At 42.3% G+C, this 25076-nt stretch overlaps 1 protein-coding gene across 1 annotated transcript; it reads left to right on the top strand.

Annotated features, from left to right (window-relative positions):
* The first annotated feature begins 4661 nt into the window (after positions 1–4661).
* LOC132387647 (zinc-binding protein A33-like) lies at positions 4662–24839 on the top strand. Its single transcript, XM_059960035.1, has 6 exons — positions 4662–6163; positions 6630–6725; positions 7136–7369; positions 9165–9187; positions 9274–9392; positions 19965–24839. Exons 1-6 carry the CDS (start codon positions 5753–5755, stop codon positions 20513–20515), a joined length of 1434 nt encoding a protein of 477 aa, XP_059816018.1. The 5' UTR covers positions 4662–5752; the 3' UTR covers positions 20516–24839.
* The last annotated feature ends 237 nt before the right edge of the window (positions 24840–25076 follow it).

Here is a 25076-nt window from a genome sequence, read left to right on the forward strand (position 1 = left end):
ATAATTTAAAATAAGCCCCAAATACTCCTCCACCTCAGATTCCCCAAGTGACTATTCCAAAAACTAACAGAGTACATATAAGTCGCCACAAACAATTCCTGCAAACATGCAGAGCAAAGCTACAGAATGGTAACTATATCTGGATCACTGAAAGATCAACCAGAGTGCAGAAGACAACAAACTTCGCCAATGCAAATAAACAATGAGAACATGAAATAACCGCAGCGGCTGCCGATAGATGTCCGGTGCTCTCAGCTCTCCCTGTTCAATCTGACAGGACAAGAAACAGTGAGGCACAAAGGTTACCGAGTGTTTCAGAAAACAAGAAATCGAGAAGGCGTGGCCATTCGGCCCCTTGCGCTACCACTGTCCTTCAACTCAGAACATGCTTGACTTTTGACCTCAGCACCACTTTCCTGCAACTTTCCATCACCGCTGAGCCCCAGGATATGTCTATTCAATTTCGAAACCTTGTGGAGATAATTGCAATGATTCACTGCACTCTGGGTGAGGACATTTCTCCTAACCTCAGTCCTGCTCAGTTCTCCTCGTATTCTGAGTTTGTGAGTGCTGGTTCCACACCTTCTGGGAAACATCATTCCAGCACATCCACTTTAAATATCTTGTGAGATTATATTTCTCTAATTCTGAGACAGGAATACAATCTGTCTCAGTTAAACCACCTCTTGTTTCACTCATTTTGAGACAGTCCCAGTACGATCATTTGTTGTGGGAGCAACTCTATGGACATCAAGTGAGTGCAGTTATCCTGTGTTGTTCCACAGCCTGATGGTTGAGGGGTAGTAACTGTTCCTGACCCTGGTGGGGCGAGTCCTGAGGCTCTTGTACCTTCTACCTGATTACAGCAGTGAGAAAAGAGCCTGCCTGTATGGTGAGCCTGATCACAGCCGCCTGTATCACCGTCCCCTCTGGCCTGCCCTATCCGGGACCAAAGGGATTGTGGAGAGTAAATGTGGTACTCTGTCGAGTATCACTGTGATCCGTCCCCTCTGGCCTGTCCTATTCGGGACCAAAGGGATTGTGGAGAGTAAATGTGGTACTCTGTCGAGTATCACTGTGATCCGTCCCCTCTGGCCTGCACTATCCGGGACCAAAGGGATTGTGGAGAGTAAATGTGGTACTCTGTCGAGTATCACTGTGATCTGTCCCCTCTGGCCTGCCCTATCCGGGATCGAAGGAATTGTGGATAGTAAATGTGGTACACTGTCGAGTATCACTGTCACCCAGAAACACTTCCTGCCCCTTATTATTCTTGTCTGTGATTCCAGTGCGACAGTCTCAGGCCTAATGTCCCCTCTTTCTACAAACTCCTTTTCTGTCCTTAGCCAAGTGTCCTCTTCATCTGCACCGTCCGCACGATCCTGCCACCCGTTCTGGGTTCTTCGTCGGGACCCGAACTCCATCTCCTCACTACCAGTTCTCTGTGCACACTCTCGCTTTTCCCCAGTCCCTTTAAAGAGTCAATTGCGCTCCCTATTCATCAGAATTTATGTCACCCGGGGCCAGGTCTGACACAGCGAATTGAGATTAGTTTACTTAATGGAGTGGGCAGGCTTGGGCCTGAGACAGTTTAGAAAAGTCTGCACTGCCAGCTGGACACACTGATCTGTCCAGGGATTTGCCGGCATTGGACTCTCACGTATCCTTAAAACGAGCTATAAAGTACGCAAGGGATTCTCCTTTTCTCTGCAGTTATGAGATAAATTCTCAAAATCCGCATGCAGTCGGGCTGTCATTCAAATGGGTTCCCTTACCTCAGTGACCCACCGTGCCAGGGCCTGTATTACATCAGCCCCTCTGGTGGCTCCTGGTCACCTTCGGGCATCTGCCTGGGAAAGGGGAACCCACTCCCTGTCCCTGCCCGAGAGGTTCCATATATAACCCTGAGGAGTGGCACAAGTCCCCGGGCAGGGTCTGGAAAGGGAAACCCACTCCCGTTTTCAATGAATTCAGGTAAAGCCCCTGGTCCAGACGGTTATACTGCTGAATATTTTTAAATCCTTTTCTTCTATACTCGCTCCTTAGCTTTGTAAAATTTTTAAAGATGCGTTAACTGTAGGTAAATAACCACAATCTTTTTATGATGCCTCCATTAATCCAATTCTTAAAAAAGATAAAGACCCCACTGAATTTGCATCCTATTGGCCAATATCCTTGCTGAATACGGATTCTAAGATTTTTACCAAAATTTTGGCCACTACATGAGAAAATGTATTACCTCAAATTATCTCTGAAGATCAGACCGGATTTATTAAAATCTGTTATACATCTTTTAACATTAGAAAATAAATTAAAATAATTTATACTTCTTCATCTAAAATACTAGAATGTCATTTTTTTAGGTGCTGAAAAAGCGTTTGATAGATTTGAATGGCTATATTTAGTTAATACATTGCAGAATTTTAATTTCAGCTTGAAATTTATATCATGGATTAAATTAATGTATTATAAACCTTTGGCTTCACTTCTTACCAATAATCAAAGATCTCCTTTTTTTCAGTTGTCCCGTGGTACGAGGCAAGGCTGCCCTTTAAGTGCTCTATTATTTGACATTGCTTTGGAACCTTTAGCCATTGCCATTCGTGAATCACCTAATATTTTTGGTATTACCCGTGGGTAAGGGACTTATAAGATATTATTATATGCTAATCATTTGCTACTATACATGTCTGACCCTGAGAGATCTATTCCTGCTGTTTCATCCTTGCTTGCTCAGTTTAGTAGCTTTTCTGGCTACAAACTGAATTTTAATAAGTGTGAATTATTTCCATTAAATATGCAAGTTCCAATTTATAAACACTTACTGTTTTAAGTTGTCACAGATCATTTTACTTATTTGGGTATTAAAATTACCAAGAAACATAAGGGTTTATTTAAAGTTAATTTTTTACCTTTAATTGAACAAATCAAGCAACTCGTTACCAGGTGGTCCTCATTATCTCCGTCATTGGTTGGTTGAATTAATACTATCAAGATAATAGTATTACCCAAATTTTTATATTTATTCCAAGCATTAACAATTTTTATTCCTAAATATTTTTTTGATATTATTGACTCCAAAATACCCTCGTATGTCTGGCAGAATAAAAATCCTAGATTAAGTAAAATATATTTACAGAAGCCTAAGAAGGAAGGTGGTTTTGCTTTGCCAAACCTGAGATTTTACTATTGGACAGTTAATATTCAATATTTAATATTTTGGACACGAGAATTGGTCGTAGTACCTTGCCCACAATGGGTAAATTTGGAGTGTAAATCTGTACAAGACTTCTCATTGTTTTCTATTTTAGGATCTTTGCCTCCTTTTGCTTTATCTAAACCAAATAAACAAATAACTAATCCTGTAGTAAAACATACACTAAGAATATGGTTTCAATTTTGTAAATTCTTCAGCTTGATTAAGTTTATCTTATCAACCCCTATTATATCTAACTTTTTGTCCAGCCTTCTTTTATGGACGAAGCCTTTGTGTTTTGGAAAACAAAACGTATAACATGTTTTCGTGATCTATTTTTAGATAACAGTTTTATGTCCTTTGAACAGCTATCCAGCCTAAAACTCATTTTTTTTTTAGATACTTGCAAGTTAGCAATTTCTTGAATGTTAGTCTTTTCTGAAATTATGTCCAATGGACATTACAGAAAAAAATTCTGGCTCTGAATCCTTGTCAGAAGGGTTTAGTAGCTATTATTTATAATATGATCATGAAAATACAGCCAGGAGTATCAGAAATAATTAAGAAGGAATGGGTAAAATAACTTTACTGTCTTATACCCACAGGGCAGTGGGAGAACATTTTACAATTAATCAATTCTTCTTCTATTTGTGCTAAACATGCCTAATACAATTTAAGGTTGTTCATAGAGCTCACATGTCCAAGGATAAACTCGCTCTATTTTATTCTTATGTTAACCCAACCAGTGACAGATGTCATTCTGAAGTCACTTTATTGACCCACATGTTCTGGTCTTGCCCGTTTGCAAAATTATTGGAAAGATATTTTTGGTATTATTTCAACAGTTCTGAATATCAAATTTGCATTCGTGTTTCATTTATGTTTGTTTAAAATCAATAAAAAGATTTAAAAAGGACTATTCTGAGGAAAGGATGGAATAGGCGCAACGGACCGAATGGCCAGACATGCTCCTGTTCGTTATTTTCTAAAGCACGAGTTTACCTTTGCGCCTTGTTCTCCCTTGGTTTTCAGCCGTTCGGATTGCACAGGGGAGCGGTGAGAGCTCCGGAGATCCACCGGCAGCCGCTGCGGGGCAGCTCCCGTTCCCAGCAGGAAGGGACGGGTCTGGGAGACAACTGCAGACAACAGGCCCCGATCCTCGGCGGGGAAAGGCCGGGCGCCTCCGTGTAGCTGAAACATCTCACGGAATCTCCGCCGGTCGCTTCAGCTCTGCCTTCGAAAGGATTCACGACCCGCCGGTGGTGCAGCCGAAACCCGAGGCGCAGCTCCCGGTCTCCGGCCCACTCGGTCCCGGTCCAAACAGCGTCCCGCCCACTGACACCCCTCGGCCAATGAAAGCATCCCTCTCCCAGCGGTGATCGCTGATTGGCTGTGTGTGAGAGAGCGGGCTGCTACTGGGAGCTGGAGAAGTCAGTCACAGTTTGTTCACAGAATTAAAGGAAAATCCCCGAAACTCAAATTTCAAAGTAAATTTTATTATCAGAGTACAGATAAATCACCACATTCAACCCCGAGAAGCATTTTCCTGCGGACGTACTTAGAAAAAGTATAGAATAGTAACCATAACAGAAGCAGGCAGTGAAAGATCAGCCAGAGTGCTGAAGGTAACAAACTGTGCAAAAACAGAGAAACACCGATAAAATAACGAGAGCATGAAATAACCGCAGCGGCTGCTGATGGATCTCCGGAGCTCTCACCGCTCCCCTGTGCAATCCGACAGGCGGAAGGCCAAGGGAGAACAAGGCGCAAAGGTAAATTCGTGATTTAGAAAATAAGAAACAGGAGCAGGCGTTGCCACTCGGCCCGTTGCACTGTTCTGCCCCTCACTCAGAACATGTTGAACTTTGACCTCAGCGCCACTTTCCTGAAACGTTCCCAACATCGCCGAGCTCCTAAATATGTCCGTTTACTTTAGGAAACTTGTGGAGAAAACTCCAAATATTCACTGCACTGTGTTGGGGAAATTTCTCCTCATCTCAGTCCTGCTGAGGTGGCCTCGGATTTTGAGTCTGCGATCCCTGGTTCCACTGCCCAGCCAGGAAAAACATCATTCCTGCCCCTACCCTGTAAATACCCCATGAGACTGTGTCTGTCTCAGTCGGGAAGCTTCTCCATGTGAACCTTGTGTTAATGAAATTGGTGACAGTTCTTTCAGACCAGCAGCTTTGACCACAAGAACACCAGACAGTGGTCAGCACGGAATGTCCTGCAGTTACTGCAGGAGAAGGACTGGATGGACACAGTGGAGTGGTTCCCTGAGCAGACAGTCCAGACCATCTGGCAGAATGCCTCATCACCAGATCTCTCCAACGGGCAGCACGATTACTGCTGTCCTGATGAAGGGTCTCGGCCCGAAACGTCGACAGTGCTTCTCCCTACAGATGCTGCCTGGCCTGCTGTGTTCCACCAGCATTGTGTGTGTGTTGTGTGATTCCCCGAGTCTGCAGCGCGCGTAGTGGACAATCCCGGTACTGCAGGGGATCAGCAACTCCCCGAAAGTGAAAGCATTCTGAATCAGGAAGTGCTGGAGTTAACATGGCTTCGAAAGGAGAGACCGAGAGTTGGACCGAGGAGGTAATTTGCCCCGTCTGCCTGGATTTCTTCACCGATCCGGTTATACTGGAGTGTGGACACAACTTCTGTCGCTCTTGTATCACACGGTATTGGGAAAGGGAGCAGAGAAACTCCTGCCCGGAATGTAGAGAGGAGTTTGCTGACCGCACCCTCAGGGTGAATCGGGCCTTAGCAAATCTGACACAAAAAGTTCGGAATCTAAGCCTGAATCCGAAAGGGAAGGAAAGTAAACGTCACTGCGAGGAACATGAGGAAGAATTGAAGCTGTTTTGTGAAACGGACAAGACACTGATCTGTCTGATCTGTAGAGACGCGCAGGAGCACAGAGAGCACCGCTTCATGCCGATTAAAGAAGCTGTTAAAATCTACAAGGTAAAAACTAACGTTAACTTAACATATTTCCTTTGTCCTTTGCTACACCTGACTCCTAACCTCCTCCCTCGTCACCATTCAGGGCCGCAAACAGCCCAGTTCCTCCCGTTTCTTCCATGGTCGATTGTCCTCTCGTATTAGATTCCTACTTCTCCAGCCCTTTACCTCTTCCACCTGTCCCCTCCCAGCTTCTCACTTCATCACCCTCCCCCACGTCCCCCTCACGCTATCTCACCCGTCACCTGTCAGCTGGTTCTCATCCCCAACCATTTTATTCTGGCTCCTGTCACATTCCTTCCCAGTCCTAATGAAGGGTCTCATCCCGAAACACCGACTGTTTATTTCCCCTGAATAGATGATGCCTGACTCACTGAGTTCCTCCGGCATTTTGTGTGATAATCGGGTTTGATCACCTGTTTATTTTGATGCATCTTTGTTTCTATTTCCTTCACTCTCTGACTTCCAGGATCAGCTAAAATCTTCCTTAGACTCTCTCACAAAAAAGGAATCAGACTTCCAGGAAAAGGAGCAGCAACAGAAAGAGAAGATTTCCGGAGTTCAGGTGAGGCTTCCTGAGCGGAATTTCTGATTTTACTGTCGAGTTTTGCTCCCTTTAATGCAGAATAGCCGAGTGTCGCAGCTCCAGTGACCTGGGTTCGATCCTGACCTCTGCTGCTGTCTGTGTGGAGTTTGCATGCTCCCCCTGTGACCACGAAAGATTCCGACACGTCCCAAGGACATGCCGAATGAATGGCTAATTACCGTTAACCCTGTGAAGGTGGGGAGGGTGTGTGTGAATCAGATGGGAGTTTATGGGTCAATAAGTGAGAGTAGGTTTCAGGAAAACGTGAGGGAATGGTGTTGACGGGAATGCTCTCAGAATTAGCATAGACTCTAATAGACCGAACTTAACGACAAAAGGAAACAGAGCACAGCAATGCAGTATATTAATCTTCACCTTTCCTTCGACAGGAACAGTCACACAGCCTTCAGTCCCACATCACATCCCAGTTTGCTGAACTGCGCCAGATTATCACTGAGAAAGAGCAGAGCTTACTCAGGGATCTCAGGGAAGAAGAGAAGAGGATTCTCAACCCAATGGAGAAAAATCTTCTAGCACTTCAAGAGAATATAAGGAGTATTCAGGAGGAAATCACTAAGTTAAAGGAACAGATGGATCAGAAAGATGGTGTGATATTTCTCAAGGTGAGGGATTATATTTCAATTTGTTTCTGTCAAAAGGCACTAAATGAACAGTGGTATATTTGAAATAAACACAGCACAGCGGCCAATTCTAACAAATCAATTGCCGCTGCTGGCGACCTCACACAAGTCGTTATACCTGCATGATGCACCCTCCCATCACTCCAATAATGACATTTCAAAATGTCCACGATACGCTTTCGGTCCTTCATTAGCAAAATATAATCTTGAAGCGATGAAACTTCAGTGTAATTCATTGTAAAGTAAGCTGCAACACAGCGGTCAAGAACAGAATGACATCCACCCGTCCCCAGCTCAAAACTGTGCAGAACAAAGTACAGATACGGAACTTTTACCACGTCCCCACTCACGTGACGAGTTACCATAATAAACACGTAACACAGAATACAATGCAGACAGAAAACAGACGTGTTGCTCCTACACACAGCATTTACAAATGGCAGTAAACTGTTTCTCACCAGACCATTGATGTAACTATTCAGGGTTGTTGTTGTCCCATAATAATATTATTAAGGGATTGGACACGCTGGAGGCAGGAAGCATGTTCCCGCTGATGGGTGAGTCCAGAACTAGAGGCCACAGTTTAAGAATAAGGGGTAACCCATTTAGAACAGTGATGCAGAAAAACTTTTTCACGCAGAGAGTGGTGGATACGTGGAATACTCTGCCCCAGAAGGCAGTGGAGGCCAAGTCTCTGGATGCTTTCAAGAGAGAGTTAGATAGAGCTCTTATAGATAGCGGGGTCAAGGGATATGGGGAGAGGGCAGGTACGAGGTACTGATTGTGTATGATCAGCCATGATCACAGTGAATGGCCGTGCTGGCTAGAAAGGCCGAATGGCCTACTGCTGCACCTATTGTCTATTGTCCCAAAACTAGACTTCCACAACTTCTGTACATCCCAGGACAGAATGCAAATCTCTCTGAAATTATTTACTCCGATCATAACACAGAGCTGCTGACTGTTTCCTTAAATACCGCATTAAATATCCTCCAAAACTCCCATTAACACCCGGTTCCAGTCACAGGCTGTGAGTGTGTCTGTTGCAGTTGGTGTGAGGGTCTCTCTGTCAATCAGTGAGAACAAAGAATTTGACCCACACATCAGACTTATCTCCTGTATCCGGTTTCCGTCAGATTATGGAAACTTTCACTGTCTCTTTATTTTTTGGATACATTTCACATGGGATTATATCCCATTCTCTATCATAAACAGGCCATTAGGTCCATCTTCTATCAGTATCCCTGCTTCACAAGCCCCCTGCCACCTACTCACCGCACCCAGCAACAGTGCCCCGAACTCCCTAGTCCCTCAACTGTTTATCCAGCCTCCCCATTACAGTCAGTCTCTGCTGATCCATTTCATCCACTCCTGTGACAGCGAGTTTCACATCCTCCTCACTAAATTTCTTGTGGAATTTGTTAAAATCCATCTGGAATTACATCTCCCCACGAGTCTCCCCATAAATAGAGGTACTTCCTCCACCTGCACACAATCACATACATCACTGATCTTAAATTCCTCCATCCTATCACACTGACGTCATATCCAGATGATAATGCACAGCCTGTCCTGTCCTCCCTGTAAGTTTCTTCCTCTCAGTAATGGTCTGACATTCATAAACTTTCCCTGTCACTTACCCCATGGTTCTGTATTGTCCGTGTGTCTGAGTGATTGTGGGAGTGGGAATTTTCAACACCTTGTAATGATTTGGATGAAATTCAGGATGTGGACAGTAAGTCCAAGTCTAATCAGATTTGTGTTTTATTTATTTCAGGAGGAAGCTCGTCGGAACAGAAGGTAGGACAGGCTCTTTACTGAAACCCTGAATGGATTTGAAAATAGTTCAGAATAGCAATTTATAACCAGCAGTTTAATATTTACAGGATTAATGACGATGTCCAGGAATTGTCAGTGACAGATGAGACCCTACCGGTTGAAAAATTCGATCACCTCTATTTGTTGAACACAGTGCTGAGAGAAATGCTTGATGCTATTAATCGAGGTAAAACTTACAAAGATTCATTTCTCCTTGTTTATGAAGATCAATTTACTTCCAATTTGAGGCAAAGATTGTCTATAATACTGGGGTGCAGGGGAACTGAAGTTTATTCCACATCAACCCCACTGACTGGGAGGCATCACTGTCACATGGTCAGCTGGAGATGTCAGACCCCTGGACACACCAGCACAGGGTCACAATACAACCAATACACGGGACTGGCAGATGAACCACTGTGTTCCAATCCCAGGCGAATGCACTAACACACCAGTACATAAGTTTGGATCTAACCAGAGGAACTGGGAATTTAATACTGACAATAATATTGTAGGGAATAAAAATGAGTATCAGTGTGGTGACCGGGATTGTCAGGAAAATACACAAGTCCTTCATGTGCCCTGTGAGTGCAGACCCTGACTGACACAGGTCTTCCCCCTTCCGGATCAGCAACTCTCACTGTTGTTAGAGGCCGAAGAGGGGAGTGGTCGTGATCGGGGACTGAATCACCAGGGGAACAGACAGGAGAATCTATTGATGTGAACGGGACACCCGAATGGTATGTTGCCTCCTGGGTGCCAGGGTCAGGGATGCCTCGAATCGTGTCCGCAGCATTTTAGAGAGGGAGGCCAAAGAGCCAGATATCTTGGTAAATTTATGACAATGACATTGGAAGTAAAAGCAAAGAGGTCCTGAAAATAGAATTTGGAGAGCTTGGTAGAAAGCTCATAAGCAGTACCCCCAGTGTTGTAATTTCTGGATTGCTGCCTGTGCCACGTGCTGGTGAGGGTAGAAACAGGATAATCTGACAGAGAAACATGGCTGAGAAGATGGTGCTGGGGACAGGGATTCAGGTTCTTGGATCATCGGGATCTGTTCTGGTGGAGGAACGAACTGCTCAAAAGGGATAGGTCGCACCTCGACCCGAGGGAGAACAATATTCTCACAGAGAGGTTTGATAGAGCTGTTGGGGAGGGTCTGAACTAATTTGTTGGGGGGGAGGTCGGGAACTGGAGTGAAGGGATAGGACTGATGGTAAAATGCAAAGATAGCGTGCAGTCAGACTGTCAGATATGGCGGACAGATGCGAGGACAAAATGTCAGCCAGCAGGGTGAGTGTCAGTGCATTAGAGATGCAGATTTAAAAAGGGTAGCAGATACAGTACACAAAGTGTTATATCTCAATGCATGGAGTATGAGAAATAAGGTGGATGATCTTGTTGCACTATTACCGATTGTCAGGTGTGATATTGTGGCTATTACAGAATCATGGTTGTAGTTGGGATCTGAATGTCCAAGGTTACACAATGTATCGGTGGTGTAGGAAGGTCGGGTGAGGGGGTGGTGTGGCTCTGCTGGCAAATCAGCAGCTAGATGTGACATAGGATTGGAAGATGTTGAATCCTTGTGGGTTGAGGTAAGGAACTGCAAAAGTAAAAATGACACTGACACCAGTCATATACAGGCCTCCCAACAGTCAGTGGGTTGAGGCCCACAGATTACAACTGGAAATAGAAAAAGCTGATGAAAAGGACAATGTTATGATAATCATGGGAGATTTCAACATGCAGGTCAATTGGGAAAATCAGGTTGGTAAAGGATTTCAAGAGAGTGAGTTTGTTGAATGCAATGTGATGGCTTTCTAGAGCAGTTTGTCGTTGAGCCTACTCGGGGAACAGCTCTACTGGATTGGGTGTTATGTATTGAACCAGAGGTGAGTAGTTAAAAGAAACCTTAGGAGGCAGAGCTCACAACATGACTGAGTTCAACTTGAAATCTGATAAGGAGACAGTAAAGTCTGACTTTGTAGTATTTCAGAGGAGTAAAAGAAATTACAGTGGTCTGAGAGAGGAGTTGGCCAAAGCAAATTGGAAGGAGATGCTGCCAGGGATGAGAGCAGAGCAGAAATGGTGTCAGTTTCTGGGAAAATGAGGATAGATGTACTCCAAAAATAAATAAATACTCAAATGGCGAAATAGTACAACCATGGCTGACAAGTTAATGTAAAGGCAAAGGAGAGGGCATACAACTAAACAAAAATTATTCGGAAGAGAGAGGATTGGGAAGCTTTTAAATATCTACAGAGAGGAACTAAAAGGTGGGAAAAAATAAACAAGAAATTGATTTGAATTGAACTGGCCTGGTTGAAGAAGCTGTCCCGGAGCCTGTTGCTCCCGGCTTTTATGCTGCGGTACCGTATCCCGGATGGTAGCAACTGGTACAGGTTGTGGTTGGGGTGACTCTGGTATCCAATGATCCTTCTGGCCCTTTTTACACACCTATCTTTGGAAAACAAGATAGCAAACAATATCAAATTATTTTTCAAGTATTGTAAAAAAAATAAAACAGAGATGAGAGTGGATATAGGACAGCTAGAAAATGAGGCTGGATGCATAATAACAGAGGATAAAGAGATGGCAGATAAGCCAAATATTTTGCACCAGTATTCACCGTGGAAGACACCAGCACTGTGCCCGGTGTTGAAGAGTGCGAGGGAAGAGAAGTGAGTGCAGTTACTGTTACAAGGGACAAGCTGCTCAAAAAGCTGAAAGCCCCAAAGATACATAAGTCACCCAGACCAGATGAACTGCACCCCAGTGTTCTGAAAGAGGTCGCAGTAGAAATTATGGAGGCATTCCAAATGATCTTTCAAAATCACTGGACCCTGGCATGGTGCCAGAGGACTGGAAAATGGCAAATGTCACTTGACTCTTTAAGTAAGGAGGAAGGCAGCAGAAAGGAAATTATTGACCAGTTTGCCTCACCTCTGTGGTTGGGAAGAAATTGGAGTCAGTTGTTAAGTATGAGGCTATGGAATACTTGGTGACACTGGACAAGATAGGACAAGTCAGCATGGCTTCGTTAGGGAATATTCTGCCTGACAAACCTGTTGGGATTCTTTGAGGAGATTACAAGCAGGATCGATAAAGGGGATGCAGTGGATGTTGTATACTTGGAATCTCGGAAGGCCTTTGACAAAGTGCCACGCATGAAGGTGGTAACCAGGTTAAGAGGCCATGGTATTACAGAAAAGTTACAGGCATGGTTAGAACATTGGCTGATTGGTAGGAAACAGCGAATGGGAGTCAACGGAACCTTTCCTGGTTGGCTGCCAGTGACTCGTGTTCCTCAGGGACACAGGTGTTAGGACACCTTCATTTTATGCTGTATATCAAGATTTAGCTGATGGAATAGACAATAAGATATAGGAGCAGAAATAGGCCATTCGGCCCATTGAGTTTGCTCCAATATTCAGTCATGGGAAGACCCAATTCTTCCGGACATCCCCACTCCCCTGCTTTCACCCCATACCATTTGATGCCCTGGCTAAATGAGAACCGGTACATCTCTGCCTTAAATATGCCTTGGCCTCCACAGCCACATGTCGCAACAAATTCCACAGATTCTCCACACACACTGACTAAAGTAATTTCTCTGCATCTCAGTTCTAAAAGGACGTCCTTCAATCATGAAGTCATACCCTCTTGTCCTAGAGTAAATGGCTTTGTTTCCAGGCTTTGCAGATGATACGAAGATTGGCGGAGGGGCCGGTAGTGTTGAGGAAACAGTTAGGCTGGACAAGGACTTGGATGAGGAGAATGGGAAAGAAATTGGCAAATTATATACAATGTTGGAAAATACATGGTCCTGCACTTTGGTCGTAGAAATAATGTGCAGATTTTTTTTTCAAATGGGGAGAAAATCAAAAAATCTGAGCCGAAATTGGATTCAGCAGTCATTCTGCAGAACTCCCTAAAGGTTAACTTGAAGGTAGAGTCACTGGTGAGGAAGGCAAATCCAATGTTAGCATTGAATTCAATCGGTTTAAATAGCATTCATTTCAAGAGCAGGGATGTGATGCTGAGGATTTATAAGGCACTGGTGAAGACTCACCTTGAGTATTGTGAACAATTTTGGGCTCCTCGTCTAAGAAAAGATGTGCTGGCATTGCAGAAGGTTCATTTCATAAGGATGATTCCAGGAATGAAAGGGTTATCATACGAGGAACGTTTGATAGCTCTGTGTCTGCACTCGCTGGAATTTAGAAAGATGAGGGGGAATCTCATTGAAACCTTTCAAATGTTGAAATTCCTAGAAACCTTTCGAATGTTGAAAGTCTCAGACAGAGTAGATGTGGAAGGGATGTTTCCCATGGTGGTGGAGTTTAGGACAAGAGGGCACAGCCTCAAGACAGAGGGGGAATCTATTTAAAACATGCGGAGAAATTTGTGCCAGCAGCTAGTGAATTTGTGGAACCTGTTGGGTGAATTTAAGGCAGAGCTTGATAGGTTCTAGATTGGACACAGCATCAAAGGTTACGGGGAGAAGACCAGGTAGTGGGGCTGAGGAGGGAAAAAAAGGATCATCAATTATTGAATGGCGGAGCAGACTCGATAGGAAAATGGCCTAATTCTGCTCCTATGTTTTATGGTGATCAGACCACTTCATTGAAGCATTGTGAGAATCAGCTCGGACACACCAACAAGCATTGACATGAGTCAAGATTTCATCTCGGGAGAAGCACACACAGCATAACCGGCCTGGCAAAGCTCCCTCACACACATACACAGGAAGGACTGGCAGATTGTAGTCAGAGCCTCAGCAATGTACATTGTTATTTCCCTCAGTAACCTGGAAACCAGTCTCTTCAGAGACAGTAATTTATTCATTTAAACAGCTCAATCACATGTGACACATTGTCAACACACACCAGACATGTGATGACACACTGTAACATACAAATTCTTCAATGTGCACACTATCCTTCAATGTGTATACACACCACACGGATATTTACCACAATCAACACACACACACACACACACACACACACACACACACACACACACACACACAGATATACTATTAGAGTGTGACACACGGCCACAGTTATAGGCACAAATTCCCATTTAGGATTGAAATCTGCCGTCCTTACCCAGTCTGTCTGTTCTGTGTCACTGAGCTGCCCTCTGACGTGACGTCACATCAACACTTCACAGACAGACTCCAGGGTGAGATTCCTCAGGAGGATGATCTGGGAGGGTTTGATGGATGTTGAACTCACGGCCCACTTCATCAATCTGCAAGACTAAGATGTCTTCTTGAGCATGGCCCATTTGTGTGTTTGCCCCCCCCCCATCCCTCTAACCATTCCCCATCTGTGTATTTATTTTAAAATATGTTATTTTTTACCTGTTTCTACAGCGTCTGAGGGCAAATTCCGTTCAACAACCTCCCTCTCTCTGAGAATGTTACCCGATTTCCCATCTCACTTTCCATCTGAGGCCTCTGGTTCTGTACTCCCATTTCTTGGAAAAAGAACGTTATTTAAGCTCCTTAGAATTATTTACCTTGATAAGGGGTCATACCTGAACATCCTACACTACAGCTGAATAGCCCAAGCTTACCCACTCTCTGATTTTAACCCAAGCCCCCAGTCCTGGTAACATCCTCCTGAAGCCTCCTGTCCAGTGTAATGACATCCTCCCCATATTCGGGAACCGGAAAAGCAGACAATACTCCAAGTATGGTCTATCATCGACATCAAAGGCCTTGCTAAATTTCATGTGGACAGTGTGGAATAGGCTGATGAATACAGGACTGAAGGTGTTTTTTTAGATTGGGACAAGAAGGGCGGCGTGGGAGCTAAATTCTGAAGGAAGACAGTGTAAAAAAAAAACTTTGTGTACAAGAACGGCGAGACTGCACAGGACAGCGCGGAGAGTTTAAAAAGATGACCACCCTATACAGCGGGCAGCGGAGTGGGTGGCAGCAGAGTGTAGGGCTTTGGCTCAACGGGCTTAGGCGGTAACGGGAAGAGCTGAGAGCGAGGAACCGACTCTTTTTCTCCCCTTGGCAAATCGGCCTGGACGGACGGGGGAACAGCAGGGCACATTACTTAACCGTTTAAAAAGTCCGTGTGCTTGGTGAAGTAAGTGGGTGAGTAGACCCATCTTTCTTTGTGTCATTCCTGTAGAATTAGGTAGCATGTCTGCAGGGTCTGTGCTTTGTTCAGGGTGTCAGATGTGGGAATCCTGGGAGACCTCCAGCCTCCCTGATAGCCACATCTGCACCAGGTGAACCGAGATTCAGCTCCTCGGAGACCGTGTTAGGGATCTGGAGCTGCAGCTTGATGACCTACTGCTTATTAGAGAAAATGAAGAGGTGATAGACAGGAGCTACAGGGCGGTAGTTATCCCTAGGCTACAGGGGTCAGAAAACTGGGTGACTGTCAGGAGAGGGAAGGGAAATGCCCAGATAGTGGAGAGCACCCCTGTGGCTGCCCCCCTCAGCAACAAGTATATCGTTTTGGACGCTGTTGAGGGGGATGACCTGACAGGGGACGGCTACGGTGACCGGGTCTCTGGCACTGAGCCTGGCGCTGTTGTGCAGGAGGGAAGGAGGGAGAAGAGGAATGCGGTAGTCATAGGGGATTCCATAGTCAGTGGAACAGACAGGAGATTCTGTGCGCCTGGCAGAGATACCCACATGGTGTGCTGCCTCCCAGGTGCCAGGGTACGGGATGTCTCGGATCGGGTCCAGAATATTCTGAAGGGAGAGGGTGAGCAGCCAGCTGTCTTGGTACATGTTGGTACCAATGACATAGAGAGGAAAAGGGAGGAGGTCCTGAAGAGAGATTTCCGGGAGTTGGGAATGAAGCTGAGAAGCAGGACCTCCAGGGTAGTAACCTCAGGACTGCTACCTGTGCCACGTGCTAGCGAGGGCAAGAATAGTAGGATCAGGCTGATGAATGTGTGGCTGAGAGACTGGTGCAGGGGGCAGGGCTTCAGATTCTTGGATCATTGGGATCTCTTCTGGGGGAAGTACTACTTATTCAAAAAGGACGGGTTACCCCTGAACCCGAAGGGGATCAATATCATCGCGGGAATGTTTAATAGAGCTGTTAGGGAGGGTTTAAACTAATTTGGCAGGGGGATGGTAAACCGGAATGATAGAGCGGAGGAGAGGGAATCTATAAATCTAAGATAGTGAGCAGTAAAGATGTCAGGAAGGACAGGCAGGTGATGGGGCAAATTTGCAGCCACTGGGATGAGTTGCAGTGCAATCAAAGCAAAACTGACCAAATACTGGACTTAAGGTGTTATACTTAAATACACACAGCATAAGGCATAAGGTGGATGATCTTGTCGTACAGCTACAGATTGGCAGGTATAATTTTGTGGCCATCACTGAGACGTGGCTAAAGGATGCATGGCTGTGAGAGCTAAACGTCCAAGGATACACGGTGTATCGGAAGGATAGGCAGGTAGGCAGAGGGGGTGGCGTGGCTTTATTGGTATGAAATGATATTAAATCATTAGAAAGAGGTGACATAGGATCGGAAGTGCAGAATCTTTCTGTGTTGAGCTAAGAAATCGCCGGGGTAAAAGGACCCTGATGGCAGTTATCTACAGGCCTCCTAACAGCTGCAGTGATGTGGATTACAAATTACAACAGAAAATAGAAAAGGCTTGCCAGAAGGGCAGTGTTATGATAATTGTGGGGATTTTAACATGCGAGTGGATTGGGAAAATCAGGTCGACACTGGATCTCAAGAGAGAGAATTTGTAGAATGTCTACGAGATGGCTTTTCAGAACAGCTTGTTGTTGAGCCCACTAGGGGATCAGAGATACTGGATTGGATATTGTGTAATGACCCAGAGGTGATTAGAGAGATTGAGGTGAAGGAACCGTTAGGAGGCAGTGATCGTAACATGATTGAGTTCACTGTGAAATTTGAGAAAGAGAAGCCGAAATCCGATGTGTCGGTATTGCAGTAGAGTAAAGGAAATTACAGTGGCACGAGAGAGGAACTGGCCAAATTTGACTTGAAAGGGACATTAGAGGGAAGGACGGCCTAGCAGCAGTGGCTGGAGTTTATGTGAGGAGTGAGGAATGTGCAAGACAGATATATTCCAAAAAAGAAGAATTTTTCAAATGGAAAAAGAGAAGTCAAAGCCAAAGTGGCTGACAAGAGAAGTCAAAGCCAAAGTAAAAGCAAAGGAGAGGGCATTCAAAGAAGCAAAAATTAGTGGGAAGACAGAGGATTGGGAAGATTTTAAAAGCTTACAAAAGGAAACTAAGAAGGCCATTAAGAGGGAAAAGATGAACTATGAAAGGAAGCTTGCAAATTATATCAAAGAAGATACTAAAAGCTTTGTCAAGTATATAAAGAATAAAAAACGGGTGAGAGTGGATATTAGACAGATAGAAAATGATGCTGGAGAAATTGTAATGGGAGATAAGGAGATGGCTGAGGAACTGAACGAGTATTTGCATCAGTCCTCACTGAGGAAGATATCAGCAGTATACCGGACACTCAAGGGTGTCAGGGAAGAGAAGTGTGCGCAGTCACAATTACGACAGAGAAAGTACTCAGGAAGCTGAATAGTCTCAGGGTAGATAAATCTCCAGGACCAGACGGAATGCACACTTGTGTTTTGAAGGAAGTAGCTGTGGAGATCGCGGAGGCATTAGCAATGATCTTTCAAAAGTCAATAGATTCTGGCATGGTTCCGGAGGAGTGGAAGATTGTAAATGCCACTCTGGTATTTAAGAAAGGGGCAAGGAAGCAAAAAGTAAATTATAGACCTGTTAGATTGAGAAATGGTTGTAAAGTTTCTGGAGTCAATTGTCAAGAATGAGGTTACGGAGTACCTGGACGCATATGACAAGATAGGCCAAACTCAGCATGGTTGCCTTAAAGGAAAATCCTGCCTGACAAACCCATTGAAATCTTTTGAGGAGATTACAAGTAGGCTAGACAAGGGAGATGCAATGGATGTTGTGTATTTGGATTTTCAGAAGGCTTTTGACAAGGTGCCACACATGAAGTTGCTAAACAAGATAAGAGCCCATGGAATTATGGGAAATTTACATATGTGGATAGAGCGTTGGCTGATTGGCAGGAAACAGAGAGTGGGAATAAAGGATCCCATTCTGGTTGTCTGCCAGTTACCAGTGGTGTTCCACAGGGGTCCGTGTTGGGGCCACTTCTTTTTACGTTGTATATCAACAATTTGGATTATGAAATAGATGGCTTTGTGGCTAAGTTTGCTGATGATACAAAGATAGGTGGAGGGGACGGTAGTGCTGAGGAAACAGAGAGTCTGCAGAGAGACTTGGATAGATTGGGAGAATGGTCAAAGAAGTGGCAAATGAAATACAATGTTTAAAAGTGTATGGTCATGCACGTTGGTAGAAGAAATAAACGGGCTGACTATTATTGAAATGGAGAGAGAATTCAAAATTCTGAGATGCAATTGTACTTGGAAGTGCTTGTGCAGGATACCCTTAAGGTTAACCTCCAGGTTGAGTCGGTGGTGAAGAAGGTGAATGCAATATTGGCATTCATTTCTAGAGGAATAGAATATAAGAGCTGGGATGTGATGTTGAGGCACTATAAGGAACTGGTAAGACCTCACTTGGAATACTGTGTGCAGTTTTGGGCTCCTTATTTACGAAAGGATGTTCTGACATTGGAGAGGGTTCAGAGAAGATTCACGAGAATGATTCCTGGAATAAGAGTGTTAACATGTGAGGAATGTTTGACCGCTCTTGGACTGTACTCCGTGGAGTTTAGAATGAGGGGGAACCTCACAGAAGCATTTCGAATGTTAAAAGGCATGGACAGAGTGGATGTGGCAAAGTTGTTTCCCATGGTGGGGGAGTCTAGTACGAGAGAGCATGACTTAAGGATTGAAGGGCGCCCATTCAGAACGGAGATGCAAAGAAATTTTTTTAGCCAGAGGGTGGTGAATCTGTGAATTTCTTGCAGCAGTGGAAGCCAAGTCATTGGGTGTATTTAAGACAGAGATTGATAGGTATGTGAGTAGACAGGTCATGGTGAGAGGGTGGGAGAGTGGGACTAAATGAGAGAATGGGAAAATGGATCAGCTCATGATAAAATAACTTCTGCTTTAAAAATCAAACACAAGAAAATCTACAGATGCTGGTAATCCAAGCTGCACAGGTCCTGATGAAGGGTCTCGCCAGATCTCTCTGACACCTGTCTGGAGAGAGTTGATGTTGGGAGGATGTGGGTGGGTTGAGAACTGTAAGCACAGCCTCCAACTATAGGGATGTCCATTTAGGACAGAAATGAGGAGGAATTCCTTTATCCACAGGATAGTGAATCTGCCACAGGCAGCTTTGGAGTCCAAATAATTGAGTATATTTAAAGCAGAGTAACACACACAAATTGTTGGGTGAACAGCAGGCCGGTAAGTTTCTATGGAAACGAGTAAACAGTCTAGGGTTCAGACTGAAATAATTCCTCAATACCTGTGTTGCTTAAGGGTTCCTGCAAATTCATCCCCTGTCCTAATGAGGGGCTGCGGGGGATGGGGTTGTGGGAAAGGGGACAAAGTCATCCTCATCTGCCATCTTTGCCCCCTCCAGCTTCTCATTACGTCTACACACACAGTTCACCCACAGGCTTTCAAACCCTCTCCCTCCTGGTTCAATCTGCCATTCATCTCTCCCCCACTGGTTCCCATTGTCACCTCCTTTAATGTCTCAAACCATCACACTGCCCCCTTCACACTCACAGATGAAATTCTCTGCTTCTCCCCCCAGTCTCTGTCACCCTGGATGTGGAAACGGCGAATCCGTATCTCGAGGTGTCTGAGGATCGGAAGAGTGTGAGATGGACCGGGACCCGGAGGAATCTCCCTGACACCGGGAAGAGATTCACAAACTGGGCTTGTGTGCTGGGATCGGAGGGATTCACATCGGGGAGACATTACTGGGAGGTGGAGGTGACGGGGAATCGGGTCTGGGGTCTGGGAGTCGCCGCAGAGTCTGTGGAGAGGGAGGGACGGGTCAGTCTGAGTCCGGAGACCGGATTCTGGGTCATCGGGCGGGTTGGTGACGTGTTACATCGGGATTGTGACGTCTCCGGTCGCCCCTCCCCCGGGTCTCGTCTTCCTGCCGGTCCCATCCCCGGGAGGGTGGGAGTTTATCTCAGTTACGAGTCCGGGACAGTTTCATTTTACAACGCGGAGACCAAGTCCCATCTCCACACCTTCACTGGGAATAAATTCACGGGGAAACTTTATCCTTTCTTCCGGACCTGGGGTGTGAACCAGTGGCTGAGAATCTGCTCCGGTTCCGCTCCGGGTCTGTAAACGGGTCGGGTCCCGGGACCGGCGTCAGGAGTAAAGTCCCTGTAAATATAAATGTGCGGAGAGTGCAGCTAAATACGTGGCTAAGGGGATGGTGCAGGAGGGAGGGCTTCATGTTTCTGGACAATTGGGCTTTGTTCCCGGGAAGGTGGGGCCTGTTCCGACGGGACGGTTTGCCCCTAAACTGGGCGGGGGGGGGAGGAATAACATTCTTGCGGGTAGATTTGCCAGTGCTGCTCCGGGGAATTTAATCCAGATTTGCAGAGGGAGGGGAACCAGAGTGTCAGAGCAGATAGTGAGGTGCAGGAGGATAAGGAACATGAGAGGACTGCATGTATAAACGGAAATGAAAAAAAAGCGGATGATATACATATTCTCAGGTACATCTATTTCAATGCACGGAGTATTGTCGGTAAAACAGATGAGTTCAGGGCTTGGGTTGACACGTGGGATAACGTCATTACTGCTATTAGTGAGGGGCAGAACTGGCAGCTTAATGTTCTGGTAAAATTGGAGAACGGCCAATTTTGTGGAAATGAAAAAGGATCCAGGAAGAGTGGATTGGGATAAGTTTTTTTTCTGGCAAGGATGTGTTCAGTAAGTTCACAGGCATAAGAAATTAAATAGAGATTGGGTTGGAAATGTTATAGCAACTTCATTTAATTCAAAATCGAGAGGAGTTGCAATTTCGGTTAATAAATCTTTACCAATTAAAATACAAAATGTAATAATTGATTCTGTGGAGAGATATGTGATTATACATTGTCAAATTTTTTCAGAATTATGGACTTTTATGAACATTTATGCACCAAATGAAAATGATGCAAAATTCATACAAGAAGATTTTTTGAACTTGGCTGACGCAAATTATAAAATATTAATAAGCAGAGATTTTAATTTTTGTTTAGATCCAGTTTTGGATAAGTCAACTAAAGTTGTTACAAAATTAAAAGTAATAAAACTAACTTTATCATTAATGGAAGATTTAAACCTGATTGATATATGGAGAAAAATTAATCCAAGAGAAAGAGATTATTCATTTTATTCAAATAGACATAAAACTTAGATGGAGATTTAATACAATTTTATTAAAACGTCAAGATTTTGTGATTTTATGAAAAAACAGATTCAATTTTTTTTGGATACAAATTTACATTCAATTGAGGATAAAATTGTATTATAGGAAGCGATGAAAGCATATTTTAAGGGGTCAGATTGTAAGTTATACATCTAAAATTAAGAAGGAAAATTGGGAAAAGATATCATAAAGTTAGAAAAAGAATCTCAATGATATATGACAGAAGAAAAATAAAGACAACTTGTTAATAAAAAACTACAATATAATACACTCCAGACATATCGTACAGAAAAAGTAATTATGAGAACTAAACAGAAATATTATGAATTAGTTGAAAGATCACATAAAATTCTTGCTTGGCAGTTGAAAACAGAACAGGCTTTTAAAACAATAAATGCAATTAGAACAAGTGTAAATAAGGTTGCTGATAAACCTTTAGAAATTAATGAAACTTTATTTTTTTTTATACTGAACTATATCAATCAGAATCACAAAATAAGATTACTGAGATAGATAAATTTTTTATCACAAATAACCCTTCCAAAATTTAATTTGGAAGAACAGAAAGGATTAGATATGCCCTTTACATTAAAAGAGGTTGAAGAAGCTTTAGGATCACTTCAGAGTAATAAATCCCCAGAAGAAAATGGTTTTCCTCCTGAATTTTATAAAAAAATTTAAAGATATATTAATTCCTCCCTTTATGGAATTAATATACCAAGTGGAAAGAATGCATAAACTCCCACAATCTTTTTTAACAGCGATCATAACGGAATTGCCAAAAAAAGAGATCCTCTAAAACCAACATCATATAGGCCTATTTCTTTGTTGAATACAGATTATAAGATAATAGCAATAATTTTATCTAATAGAATATCTAAATATTTACCAAAATTAATACATATGGATCAAACAGATTTTATTAAAAACAGACAATCAATGGATAATCTAACCTGGTTACTTAGTATAATTCATCTGGCACAAAAAAGAGAGGAAATGAATGTGGCATTTGCTTTGGATGCAGAAAAAGCATTTGATAGATTGGAATGGGATTTTTTGTTTAAGGTATTGGAAAAATATGAGCTAGGAAGATCTTTTATACAATGGATTAAAACCTTAAATACTAATCCTCAAGCTAAAGTAGTTACAAATGCTCAGATTTCAACACCATTTTGCTTAACGAGGTCAACTGGACAAGGCTGCCCGTTATCACCTGCTTTATTTGTATTGGCAAAAGAACCATTAGCTGAATTAATTAGAACAGATTCAGATTTTGGTGGTTTTAGAGTTAATCAAGAAGAATATAAGATTAATTTATTTGCTGATGATGTTTTGATTTATTTAACAAACACATTACAATCTTTGCAAAGATTATCTTTTAAATTGGAAGAATACGGGAAAGTATCAGGGTATAAATTAAATTGGGATAAAAGTGAAATTTTACCCCTTACCAAACGAAATTATAATCAATGTCGATTAGTAACTCAATTTCGATGGTCAATAAATGGGATAAAATATTTAGGTATCAGAGTTGACAATGATGTAAAAATTTATATAAACAAAATTATTTGCCATTATTAAAAAAAATAAAAGAGGATCTTGATAAATGGATGATGTTACCAATAACATTAATAGGTAGAGTTAATGCTGTAAAAATGAATATATTCCATAGATTGCAATATTTATTCCAAACTTTACCAATACAATTACCGCAGAAGTTTTTTCAAGAACTAAATAAATATGTAAGGAAATTTCTTTGGAAAGGAAAGATGTCAAGAATATCATTGGAAAAATTGAGATGTAAATTTGATTTAGGAGGGTTACAACTTCCAAATTTTAAGAATTATGATAAAGGAAATCAACTTAGATTTATTGCATCTTTTTTTGATGAAAAAAAAACCCGGCATGGATTAGAATAAAATTAGATAAGATAGGAGAAAACATACCAGAAGATTTTACATACAAATGGGAATCCAAATTGATACGGGAAAAAAAAGAATCTCCTATATTAAGACTCTTGATTGATTTATGGAATAAGGTAAATATGGACGATAAGATAAAGAAATCTTTATTAGCAAACTTTAATTCAAAATAGGCTTATTCCTTTTACAATGGATAATAAACTTTTACATAATTGGTTCCAAAAGGGGATTAAATATGTACGTAATTGTTTTGAAGGAGGTATATTGATGTCGTTTGATCAATGAAAAAATAAATATAAAATATCAAACAACACTCTTTTCTCTTATTTTCAATTAAAGGACAATTTACGAAAAAAGCTGGGTCAAACAATGTTGATGCCAAAACTTAGTGAAATAGAAATATTAATTCAAAAAGGAAAAATTTAAAAAAATACATCTTGTATGTACAATTTGATTCAAAAACAGACTGAATCTGGAATTCATAAATCAAGACAAAAATGGGAAACTGATTTGAATTTTAAAATTGTTGGAAAAAGTTGGTCAAGATTATGTTCTGATAGTATGATAAATACAATAAATGTTCAAATTAGATTAATACAATATAATTTTTACATCAATTATATATAACACCACAGAAAATAAAGAGATTAAATTCAAATATGTCTGACCAATGCTTTCGATGTAATCAAGAAATTGGTACTTTTTTACATTCTACTTGGTCTTGTTTTAAAATTCAACCATTTTCGATATATCTGACTTTTATTGGAACAAAGTACTGGAGTTCAACTCCCAAATAGTCCAATATTATTTTTATTAGGAGATATTGAAAGGACAATACCGAAAATTAAATTGAATAAGTATCAGAAAAAATTTAAAAATATTGCATTGGAAGTAGCTAAAAAAGTTATCGCAATTACTTGGAAATCTGAGTTATATTTAACTATGGATCATTGGAATAATGAAATATATTGTTGTATTCCACTTGAAAAAATTACATATAATCTGAGAAATGAATATCATATATTTTTCAAAATTTGGCTCCCATACCTACAAAAGATGGGATTAAATATAGAGGTCCTTTGAAGATAAAATTATAATGTAATTGGGGAAAGTAAGAATACATATAAATATTATTTTGAACTCCATGGAGCATGTGGGTATCCTCCAATATCGAGGCAATCTTTTTCTTCCTTATTTCTTTCTTTAGATAAGGGTTAAGGTGGGGAGGGGGAGGAGGATTAATATTATTTTTCTTTTTCTTACTAATTTTTCATTACATTTATTCTTTGTAATTTTCTAAAAATTTAATAAATAAATAAAAAGAGCATCCCAGTAATCCAACAGCCCACTCACCTTTGCTACCCTTTATGTCATTTCCTTACGTTTAACACAATTATTACGTGCCTTTTCCAGCTCAAACTGTGAATTGATTTATAGTCAGTCCCATAATTTAATGGCTGTTATTTGAAAACTATCTACCCTCGCAAAGATTGTACTTAAGACTGCATTTGATTTTTCTTCAGCCTTGTACGCTTCACATTGAAGTAGTATGTGTTTCGACGGT

Source organism: Hypanus sabinus, unplaced genomic scaffold, assembly GCF_030144855.1.
Source record: "Hypanus sabinus isolate sHypSab1 unplaced genomic scaffold, sHypSab1.hap1 scaffold_2079, whole genome shotgun sequence".
Taxonomy (NCBI): Eukaryota; Metazoa; Chordata; class Chondrichthyes; order Myliobatiformes; family Dasyatidae; genus Hypanus; species Hypanus sabinus.